This window comes from Phocoena sinus, chromosome X (assembly GCF_008692025.1).
Source record: "Phocoena sinus isolate mPhoSin1 chromosome X, mPhoSin1.pri, whole genome shotgun sequence".
Classification (NCBI taxonomy): Eukaryota; Metazoa; Chordata; class Mammalia; order Artiodactyla; family Phocoenidae; genus Phocoena; species Phocoena sinus.
The window spans coordinates 109735880-109748402 of NC_045784.1; the positions used below are offsets into that span (position 1 = coordinate 109735880).

The following is a 12523-nucleotide window of genomic DNA, read 5'->3' on the forward strand; positions in this document are numbered from 1 at the left end:
ACGTTAGGAAAAAAAATAATCATATACCTGCTCTTGAAGAATCAGAAGATCTAACAAGATTTGGCCCACATTCCCATGTGGTAAAAGGAGGCTGGAGTGGATGGGAAGTGTACCCTCTGCTTCCCTGGAGTCCCTACCGCTACAGAATGCCTCATACTCAGCCAGTTTTGCTTATTTATACTACCGGGCAGACTCCTGGACGAGTCTGTAACTCCTGAAGTACCAAAGTTCATAGTATCAATATTTTGCTTAAAAAAAAGTGAACACACCCCATCTGTTTACTCACGTACTCCACGCTGCTTTGGGGGACTTTTGTCCAAAATATTGTGCCTTGTAGGGCTGTTTTTTCCTGGACTGTGCGAAGGGAATCACTTCCCCTCACCCCAGGTACCCTGCTTTGTCCACTGCATGGTCAGCTTGGGGTTTTCTGTCTGGTTACCAGCGTTTGTGGAGAAGGACAGTGTGACCTCTGGGGTAGGAGGACACTTGAAGTGAAGAAAGCCGTTAGGAAATCAATCCTAAAGTGATTTATTTCCAAGCAGTAGATAGCAAGGAGGCAGTGTATATTTATCATTTGGACAAGGCCTTAATAAAGATAAATTCAGAGTTTGAGTTCCCCTAAGGAAGTGGCTTTGACTTCCGACATATGCCAAAATGCACATCACACCTAATTAGGTGGTGTTCGAATATGCCTTGCAAGTGGCTACAGTTAGGAAGTGGAGAGGAATGATGTGTTTGTCTGCCCTGAGATGTGCCACTGATGGTCTGAAAGTTCCTGGGGCTTCGAGACCAATGTCAAGAGTTAAATCCAAGGATATCCCCAAAGCCAATAATGAGTGTGTCTTGTTATAAAAATCTAGTCAAGACTTTGTTTAGCTGCGGCATAGAGGGCAAATGAACAGACTGACAGTTACATTCATGTGATGAATAAAACCATGCACGATTGCTGGATTTCATTTTTATTGTCTCCTGTGTGCAGGTGGAGGATCTCTGCATTTACCAAAAACAAAGGGGGTGGGAGAGTTTAAAGAGCGGACTCTGTACTCCAAATGATCTCAGAAAAACTGGTATTTCAGGTTCTCTGCCATGAGAATCAGGACCTGAAGGACTTGGATAAGACCAGCCCGGCCTCTAGGGCACAAGATTTCACGAGGCGCTCACTCTCAGGGTCCAGCAAGAAGAGGGTTATACTTGTCAAGTGGGCACCTCCTTACATTTTGCTCCCTAGGGACCTAACTTGGCTCGCCCTAGTCCCAAGCCTGTTAGGAACTTGTTTTCTTAAGTTGTGATGCTATAAGATCTCACCAAGGAAGTGGGAAGGCCAAAAAACGTACCATAGTTACAAACTCATGTACAGTAACGTGCACCTGCAGGTGACAAGTGAGGACCCCACGCTGAAGTTCTGTGCTGTGATTGGTGCCTTAGTCAACTGTACCAGCGGGGCTAACAGTGACTAAGACTCATTTCTTCAACTAGGCTAAGAATCTCTAAGATCTTGGCAACATGGTTCATTTGCCCCAAAGGGAAACTTCAGCCCTGTCTCATGTAGGACAATTTCCAAGTAGAAAATAGTTCCAGGTAGGGGTTTCATCCTGCCGGCAAGAGAAGAGAGACGGGAGACCTCAGGTCTTATTTTACTTCCTGTGGCTCAAGTTAGATTACCAAGTATCCTCGGTTTTAAAACCCCTACTTCATGCCCTCTCCCTTCTCCTACTCCCAGCCGAGGCCCAGAACGTGACTGCCTACATCAGTTCTGAGAAAAAGAACAGGCTAACATGGTGCCAAGCTGAGAAGAGTCATCCTTATCCAGCCTTAATTGGAACCCAATTTGAGACTCTCCAAACGGAAGATCATTGAGTGCTTCCAGGTGGAAAAAACCGCCACCTCTTCAAAATCTATCAAACTGGCTCATGAGGCTCTGTGGGCACTCCCCCAAAAACAAACAAAGAAACAAAAAACAACCACTCTTGTTGAACAGAGAGGCTCTCTGGAAATGAATTCCAAACACAGGGATTAGCATTTCCTTCCAAATGGTCACAGCACACGGAGGGGAAAGGTCCTTCATAAGATGCGGTTTCCATTTGCTAAATTCCACTTAGCTCGGCTCTCTGGCGGCTTCTCCCTCAGTTTGGCTGGGCCACGTGGGAGCCGGGCTTCCAACAGAGCATTTCCGAACAAGAGACTGCACTAAGCATAGTCCAGAACTTGGCACAAGCTGTGATGCCTTTCGAAAGTTTATGCTCAACATTCTGAATTAGTTGACGGTGCTCAATTATTCAAATATTGATACTTATTAAGTACCTCTAAATGTACAAGACCCTATTCTTGGTGCTGGAGGGAGGCAGGGTGAGAAAGATGCCAACGAGATCCCAAGTCTGCTATGAGAGTTAACTGTCTAGTAAGGAGGTTAAGATATGCACAGGAATAGCTAGTATGAAGTAGAAAAAGTTACCAAGTTGTGTTAGTTTCAAGTGTACAGCAAAATGATTCAGTTATATCTATTCTTTCAGACTCTTTTCCATTATAGATTATTACAAGATATTGAGTAGAGTTCCCTGTGCTATACAGTAGGTCCTTGTTTACCTATTTTATATATAGCAGTGTGTATCTGTTAATCCCAAGACTCTAGTTTAACAAGAGCCACAGGGGATTCTGACACACTTGACAGAGAAGCCCTAGGCTAGAACTGTTCGGAGGAAGGAGAAATGGTTTTCAGCTGAGGGGCGCAGGAAACACCTGCAGAAGGAGACAGCATGAGTCAGATTTCAACAATGTGACAAACTGCTAGCTGGCTGCCAAAATTTGCCCTCCGTTTCAGACTACACTGCCTAGCCTCTCTCAGGTATGTGCGAGCGTGTGGCTATTTCTGATGGAATGTGAGAAGTGACATGTGCCACTTCCAGGCCTCGACCTTGAAAGAGTGGACCTGTCTTATTCACTCTTTCCTCTTCTTCCAGCTGGAACCTGGATGAGATGGGCCAGCCTTGACCACTCAGATGAGAATCACATCCTAGGAGACAGTACAGCAATAACTTTTTGAATTGACAACTTATAAAGGAACCTAAGTTCTGGAATGAAGACACAAAGCAGAGCCACTGTCATTCTGAAACACAAAAGAACCGTCACATGAGAGAAAAATGAACTTCTGAATCTTTAAAGCCATTCTCTATGGTCGCTTAAAACACACACACACACACACACACAACCCAAAAAGGGCCCTACATTTACCCTAACAAATGCAGACAGAAAGGTGGTGAAAAGGGTATTATGGCAGGTTGAAGGAGCAGCCTGAGTAGACACAGGGGTCTGTGTGAGTGTGCACGGAGTGTTCGAGGAATCACGATAGTTTGGCTGGCCGGAACATATGGTATGTGAAGTCATAATAGCAAACAGAGCTGGAAAGATAAATTCAAAATTCAGATTATGGGATCTGGCATTCCAGGCCAGTGGTAACAGGGAGCCATAGCAGATCTAACAAGGGAACGCATAATGCTTGGGGAAATTATTCTGGCAACAGTGTGTGTAATAAGTCGAAGTGGAGAGAGAAGACAAGAAGTCCAGTTAAGCTTTTGCAACAGTCTGGCTGAAGAATGGCAATGAGAACCTCAATAAGGTTAATTCTAGTACAAATACAGTGATGAAACTGGCTATCCTCAATTTAGGTATTCCTCCCAAAAACTCTGATAAGAAGCTTTGAGCTCTTAGAGGTGGAACTAATGACAGAATATCTAGTGTAGGGTAAAATTTGTTGCTCCAAATTCCATAGAGAAACAGTACATCACCATAGATCTTTGAATATGGACTTGAGAAAAAAGAGGAAAGAGATTAAAATAGGGGAAAAATATCAAAACTTGAAAAAGCTCACTATTATATGGAAATGTATCCAAATATTATTTGGATTAATTTATTTTATACCTAAAATTGTCTAGAATTTAAACTACAGCTGAATTTTTGTAAATGAACTATTATCTTCCCAATGAGCTCCTCTCATCTCTGAGTTATTTTCTCTAATTGTCCACAGTAAACACCTAACATCTGACCTTTAGTTTCTTCGTCCCAGACTCTATTATACAGCTAAAGACACGGGAAACATTTCAATACACTCTTCACTAAAGCCAAGTAGTTTGTTTATAGTTTAAATTTAAAAGTGCTCTTGTACTTTGGCTTTTCAGAAAATTTAGATGTTGTACATGAGTTATGCCTTAAAGCATGCCTCAGCCATACAAAAAAAATAAAGGAGTTTAATGATAAATATACTCCAAGTTGGTGACTGGTTAGAATTCCAGGATTATAACAGGATCTAACTGAAGCACTCCTGAGGGTGCGAGCACACAAATATTGAACTTGAAAATTACAGGCTTCAAGAGTGTAGAGAGTGCTCTAAGAAAGTTGATTGAAATCAATTACCCTCCTGAAAACTGGGAGGTATTCAGAGAACAATTAGGAGGAGTCCAATCCATATTCATTAATACAGAGTGGGTCCCCAAATGACAGAGATACCTGCTGTGATTAACAAAGTTAAAAAAAAAGACAGCCTCATAGAAACAGATGTGGGGAAGGCTTACAGAGCACAACAGACAGTAATATTCTTACATTAGAAAGAAGCTGCAGTCTAATTCATGATGAAATGTATTTATTTTTAATAGGAGCTGAAGTGAGGGGGCTCTGATTCAGGCATGTTACCCAACACAGTGAGGAAGTGACAAAGCCTGGTTTGCCCCTGCCCATCTCCTGTCTCTCACCTACACTTACCTAAGTGACTCCTTTCCTTAGGGTAGCACATGGGATTGCAAACAGCTCTGAGAAATTAATTACAACTAATCTGGTTTTCTGTGGGTTTTTTGGCCACACCACATGGCATGCAGAACTTCCCTGACGGGGGATCGAACCCATGCCCCCTGCAGGGGAAGCGCTGAGTCTCAACCACTGGACCGCCAGGGAAGTCCTAATTTGTTAATGGCTGAAAATGAGTTTCGTTATTCAGCCCCACATCTATCCCACTCTAGAAAACAGGAGACAGCATGATACAGTAAAGGAAAGCTGGCCTAAAAATCCACCAGATTGAAAGTCAGGACAACAGGGTCCTAGTTCAAGGCCTCGGTGTTTGAGCTGTGGGATTTATTCTGTGGGGCCGTTAGGGACTTTCCACCCCCTCACTTGTTCCCGTAAACCAATTCTTCTCCCTATCGTGCGCCACTCCTTCTCCCTATCGAAACCAATTCTTGGAGTTTTTCAGTTGACGGGGACTTGCCAGACAGCGGGTAATTTTCCAGTTGCCCGTAACAGGTATACGCCCTAACCGCCACAATGAACAGACAACTATAACGGCCAGAAGGTGGGACAAAAGTTCCTAAGCCAATGAATTCAAAAGTCACCACATTTACCCAATCATTGTGAGAATATACCCGCCCTATGAATAAATAAACCTATAAAAAGTATGTGATTCCGCTTTTAGGGGTTCCCCATCGGCCTCCTGCGTGAGGTTCAGGGAACCCCGGTGCATCGGCTCCTAATAAACCTCTTGCGTGTTGCAACGGCTCTCGACTCTTGGCGGTTCTTGGGCGAGTTGGAATCCCTCGTAGACCGCTTGGGTCTAACATTTGGGGGCTCGTCCGGGATCCCCACTCGCCCCCGGGTCACAAGAACATCGGGAGTCGGAGGTATCAGGTAGGCTCGAGCCCAATTGTCTGTTTGTTTGTCGTTTGTTTGTTGCTAGCCGCCATTAGGAAAAAGCCGTGTGAACCGGCTTGCTGTGGAATCTGTATTGGACTCCTGGCTAGGCAGACGTGCCGAAAGCTGGTGTCCACGGGCCCCGGGGGACGCCCTGGTGGTCCATCTGGAAGGAGAAACAAATTTTGTCTCCCCTTCATCTGGTTCTGGCAGGTTATATAAGCTGCCATCTGAATTTGAGTTGGTTTCGGGTTTAAGTTCGCGGCGGCAATATCAATGTGTGTCTTTTGAAATTTTATTGTTTTTCTGTACTATTATCTTTCTTTTGACGGACGACAATGGGACAAACTATGACGACTCCTCTTTCTCTTACCCTAAGCCACTGGACCGAAGTTAGGGCTAGGGCCCACAACCTTTCGGTAGAAGTAAGGAAAGGAAAATGGCAAACGCTGTGTACCTCTGGGTGGCCTACATTTCAGACAGGGTGGCCACCCGAAGGATCTTTTTTGTTAGATAAGGTTGGGCTAGTCAAGTCTAGGGTCTTTAACACAGGACCCCACGGACACCCAGACCAGATACCATATATCTTGGTCTGGGAAGATCTAGTTCTCTCCCCGCCTCCGTGGGTCCGGCCCTTTGTTTCCTCAACAGGCACGTCTGCATGCGCTCCAGCACAATCGGAGATATTGGCCCTGAAGAAAACCCCAGACACGGAAAAGTCATCTGCTGCCCCGGACCCGCCAAAGGCGATATATCCTGACCTGCAGTCTGATTTGCTTCTTCTAGATTCCCCACCTCCTTATCCTCCGGCCCTAAATCCCATGTCGCCCCTAGGACCCCCAGCTTCACAACCCTCCACACCAGTAGGGCCACCTGTTATGGCGGAAAGGGGGGGTCCCTCGGCGGGCACCAGAAGCCGGAGGGCTGTTTCCCCGGATTCTACTGCTTTACCCCTTAGAGAATATGGCCCCCCCGATAACCACGGGAATAGGCCCCTTCAATACTGGCCCTTTTCCTCTGCAGATCTTTATAATTGGAAGATGCATAACCCTACTTTCTCTGAAAACCCACAGGCTCTTACTGCTCTAATAGAGTCTCTTGTCTTCTCCCACCAACCCACCTGGGATGATTGTCAACAGCTCCTCCAGACTCTCCTCACAACTGAGGAGAGGCAACGGGTTCTCCTGGAGGCTAGAAAGAATGTGTTAGGCGCCAATGGACAACCTACCCAGTTGCCTAATGAGATTGATGCCGGTTTTCCACTCGTCAGGCCGAATTGGGACTTTAATACCCTGGAAGGTAAGGAGCACCTGAAAATGTATCGCCAGGCTCTGGTGGCGGGTCTCCATGGAGCGGCCAGGCGCCCCACGAATTTGGCTAAGGTAAGAGAGGTAACTCAGGGGCCCCAGGAATCGCCAACCGTGTTCCTAGAACGCTTAATGGAGGCTTTTAGACGATTCACTCCTTATGATCCAACCTCTGAGGAACATAAGGCCACCATAGCAATGGCCTTTATTGACCAGGCGGCCCCTGATATTAGAAAGAAGTTACAAAGGCTGGATGGCCTACAAGGTTTCTCCCTTCAGGACTTAGTAAAAGAGGCAGATAAGGTATATAATAAGAGGGAGACAGAGGAAGAAAGGGAAAAAAGAAAGCAGAAGGAACAAGAGGCTCGTGAGGTAAGACGAGATAAGAGGCAAGAAAGACATTTGAGTAAGATACTGGCCACTGTAGTCAGAGGAGGAAACAGTAGAGACAGAAATAGACAGGAAGGGCGAACAACGGATAGAAGGCGGCCATTAGACAAGGACCAATGTGCCTACTGTAAAGAAAAAGGTCATTGGGCAAGAGAATGCCCTAAAAAAAGGAACGGGGGAAGGCCAACCAGAGATAAAATCTTAACATTGGAAGAGGAAGATTAGGGAAGTCAGGGCTCGGACCCTCTCCCCGAGCCCAGGGTAACTCTTAAAGTGGAGGGGGAACCCGTCCAGTTCTTGGTGGACACCGGAGCCCAGCACTCAGTCCTCCTTCATTCAAAGGGCCCCCTTTCAACTAAAAGGTCATGGGTCCAGGGGGCCACTGGAAATAAGCAGTACTCATGGACCACCCGAAGGACAGTAGATCTTGGGGTGGGACGAGTAACCCACTCATTCTTGGTCATACCTGAGTGCCCATACCCTCTGCTAGGTAGAGACTTACTCTCTAAGGTGGGGGCCCAAATCCACTTTCAACCAGAAGGGCCCACCATAACTGACAACCAAGGGAGATTACTCCAAATCTTGACCATGAAACTGGAAGATGAACACAGGATATATGAAACACCCTCGCCTCCACAAGCTGACATGCAGGATTGGATGACTAGGTTTCCACAGGCTTGGGCAGAAACTGCCGGTATGGGAATGGCAAAATATCGGCCCCCTGTGGTGGTAGAACTTAAAACAACCGCCACCCCAGTAACGGTCCGCCAATACCCCATGAGTAAAGAAGCCCGAGATGGCATCCGTCCTCAAATACAAAGGTTACTGGAATTAGGGATCCTGGTAAGGTGCCAATCTGCATGAAATACCCCTCTTTTGCCAGTTAAAAAGCCAGGAACTAATAATTACCGACCGGTACAAGACCTACGAGAGGTAAATAAGCGGGTGATGGACCTCCACCCCACGGTACCCAACCCCTACAATCTCTTAAGTACTCTTCCACCTCAGCACACTTGGTACACTGTTTTGGATCTTAAAGATGCTTTCTTCTGCCTGAGACTTTCTTCTCTCAGTCAGCCTTACTTTGCCTTCGAGTGGAAGGATCCAGCCTCTGGGATGTCAGGCCAGCTGACATGGACTCGCCTGCCACAAGGATTCAAGAACTCCCCCACCATTTTTGATGAGGCTCTCCACCAGGATTTGGCATCTTATAGAAAATCCAATCCCCAGGTAACTCTACTTCAATATGTCGATGATATTCTTTTAGCTGCTGAAACCCAAGAAGACTGCATCAAGGGAACCGAGAGGCTGTTAACAGAACTGGGAACATTGGGATATCGGGCTTCAGCAAAGAAAGCACAAATATGTCAACGACAGGTTAGTTACCTGGGGTACTTGTTAAAAGGAGGACAGAGATGGCTTTCGGAAAGCAGGAAAGACACTGTTGCCCGGATACCGGCCCCCAAGAGTCCCAAACAAGTTAGGGAATTTTTGGGGACGGCCGGATTTTGTAGGCTATGGATTCCGGGATTTGCTGAATTAGCAGCCCCTTTATATCCCCTGACCAAAAATGGCATCCCTTTTGCTTGGGGTGATAAAGAACAACGGGCTTTTGACCGAATTAAACGAGCCCTACTATCAGCCCCGGCTCTGGGGCTACCAGATGTTACTAAGCCTTTTCATCTGTACGTGGCCGAGAATAAAGGCATCGCAAAGGGAGTACTAACTCAGAAACTGGGCCCCTGGAATCGCCCGGTTGCGTACCTATCAAAGAAATTGGATCCTGTGGCAGCAGGATGGCCCGCCTGTTTAAAAATAATCGCCGCGGTGGCCGCTTTGGTCAAAGATGCTGACAAACTGACTTTGGGGCAGAACCTAACGATAACAGCCCCCCATGCATTAGAAAATGTAATTCGCCAGCCACCCGACAGATGGCTAACAAATGCCAGGATGACTCATTACCAAGCCCTGCTGTTAAACTCAGATCGTATTAAGTTTACCTCAGCCACAGGACTCAACCCGGCCACCTTGCTACCCGACCCTGACCTGGAAAGCACTACCGTCATCCATGATTGTCAGAAAGTACTGGCTGCAGCACACCGTAGCAGACCAGACTTGATGGATCAGCCCCTCCCCAACGCCGACGTTACCTGGTTTACTGACGGAAGCAGTTTCCTAGAGGAAGGTAAGCGTCGGGCGGGAGCTGCCGTGGTAGACGGGAAAGAGGTCATCTGGGCAGCCGCATTACCACAAGGGACATCGGCCCAACGGGCTGAACTAATCGCCATGACTAGAGCATTGGAACTAGCAGAAAACAAAAAGGTAAACATCTATACGGACAGTAGGTACGCATTTGCTACCGCCCATGTCCATGGGGCCATTTACCAACAAAGAGGGTTGCTCACCTCGGCGGGCAAAGAAATTAAAAACAAAGAAGAAATAGTGGCACTGCTAGCTGCCCTCATGCTCCCCACTAAAGTCAGCATCATTCATTGCCCCGGACACCAGAAGGACAATACCCCGGTGACAAGAGGCAACAACATGGCAGATAGGGTGGCACGAGAAGTGGCTCTACGGGAAATCATACTAGAACTATCAGATGAGAGTCCTGGGAAACCAAATGATAGGGGAACAATTACCCCAGCCATAACTAAAGGAACATTATCTCCTCAACAAGCAAAATCCATGCTACAACAGATTCACAGATGGACACACTTGGGAACCAAGAAGATGGTATCCCTATTACATAAGACAGGTTATGATACCTCTGGATTAACCAAAATAGCTGAGCAGATTGCACGAGAGTGCATTCCATGCCAACAGGTAAACTCCCATAAAGGAAAACTTGAGGTCGGAAAAAGGCTCAGAGGAGACCGCCCAGGAGCCTATTGGGAGGTCGACTTCACTGAAATATGCCCTGGAAGGTACGGTAACAGGTATCTTCTAGTTTTTATAGATACCTTCTCAGGATGGGTAGAAGCTTTCCCGACAAAGAAGGAGACAGCTACTGTGGTGGCCAAAAAGATCTTAGAAAAAATTTTCCCCCGGTTCGGGGCACCAAAGGTAATAGGATCAGATAATGGTCCCGCCTTCGTCGCCCAGGTAAGTCAGGGTGTGGCCAAATACCTGGGGACTGATTGAAAATTACATTGTGCCTATAGACCCCAGAGTTCAAGACAGGTAGAGAGAATGAATAGAACTCTAAAAGAGACCCTAACTAAATTGTCCATAGAGACTGGCGGTACAGATTGGACGGTGCTCCTTCCCTTAGCCCTGTTCCGGGCTAGAAATACCCCCTCCCGCTATTATCTTACTCCATTTAAAATACTATACGGGGCCCCACCTCCTCTTTTTACGCTAAGGGAGAAATTAAGTCCTGACTGCCAGAATAACACTGACTTATGTGCTAGGCTGTTGGGACTCCAGTTGGTCCAAAAGGAGGTGTGGTCCCAGCTGGCAGAGGCTTACCGACCAGGAACACCAGCAGAGGCTCATCCCTTCCAAGTCGGAGATTCCGTGTACGTCCGTCGGCACCGAACCCAGACTCTAGAGCCTCAGTGGAAAGGACCATACATCGTCCTGCTCACCACCCCCACGGCTATAAAGGTAGACGGCATCGCTGCGTGGATCCACGCTTCACACGTGAAGGCCGCACCAGCATCTGCAACATCGGAATGGCGAGCCCAAAAGACCAGCAACCCGCTCAAGCTCAAGCTTCTGCGATCATCAGATTTATAACTTTAACTCTGTTACCCCTACTGACTGTGAGTAATTTTAGTCCTCACCTGCCCCAGCATTTAACCTGGCAGGTAATTTCCCAAACTGGAGATGTAATATGGTCTGTTAGCCATACTACTGCTCCTTGGACCTGGTGGCCAGACCTTTTCCCCGATGTTTGTAAATTAGCCATAGGAGCTCCCAATTGGGACACAGCACACTCCCATGATCGTCAAAATGCCCCATCCATACCCGGTCGGGCCGGCCAATACGGCTGCCAAAACTCGGGTACGCGACAGAAACTTAGCAACCCTACCTTTTATGTATGCCCGGGATTTCATCGCCATAGGTCCCTAAATTATCAATGTGGGGGAAAAGAACATTTTTATTGTAAAAGCTGGGGGTGTGAAACCACAGGAGACACCTATTGAAAGCCCACCTCTGGCTGGGACTTTATTAAGGTGACAGCCAATTATACACACCCAACCAACCCCTTAACTTATAGGCCTGAATGTACTAAATGGTGCCATCCCCTTAAGATCTCTTTTAGTAAACCAGGAAAAAAGGATAAAAACTGGATAAATGGCCATTCATGGGGAATCAGGTTTTATAAAGAAGGATATAATGATGGATTACTAATGACCATCAAACTAAAAATTGAAACCCCTACTCCAGTTCCTATAAGCCCCAACCCTGAGATAGGGCACTCTTTGCTACCTTTGGTCCCTCCCACAGCGTTACCAGAGATAAGAAACCAAACTTCTGAGCCAAAAGGAATAACAATCAAGCCCAAGAACCCCCGGGACCGAATGCTCTCATTGGTCCAGGCGGCTTTTGAGGTTTTAAATGCCACAAACCCGGAGGCTACCAAATCATGTTGGCTTTGCTATGCTGCTCCTCCCCCTTATTATGATGCTATAGGATATAATTCTAATTATAATAATGTTAACACTCCAGATCAATGTCGATGGAAACAAGAAGGAAATAGTAAATTGACCCTGGCCTCAGTATTAGGAAACGGTACATGTGTAGGAACACCCCCCTCGTCCCACCGACATCTTTGTGCCAATTTAAGCCTCCCACAGGGCTCAGGGTATCTCCTCCCTCCTCCGGATGGATGGTGGGCATGTAACACAGGATTGACCCCCTGCATTTCTTTAGAGGTCCTTAAAGCTTCAACCGATTTTTGTATGTTAGTTCAGCTGGTCCCCAGACTCATTTATCATTCAGATTCATCCTTTCTAGATGAATATGAGGGCAGAGGAAGGTTTAAGAGGGAACCCATAACACTCACCCTGGCTGTACTCCTAGGACTAGGAATGGCAGCCGGGGTAGGAACGGGTACAACAGCCCTCATCCAACAACCCCACTATTATGATGCCTTAAGGCAAGCTGTAGATGTTGACCTCCGGGCATTAGAAAGTTCCATAACTCAGTTA

General features: G+C 46.7%; 1 protein-coding gene across 1 annotated transcript; it reads left to right on the top strand.

The window, feature by feature from the left end:
- Positions 1-6008: 6008 nt before the first annotated feature.
- Positions 6009-11078, top strand: LOC116747283 (the record flags this gene model as incomplete). Its single annotated transcript, XM_032619063.1, is given in 1 exon segment — positions 6009-11078. A coding segment is annotated over 1 exon segment (5070 nt), but the record flags the coding sequence as incomplete, so codon positions are not given.
- Positions 11079-12523: the final 1445 nt, after the last annotated feature.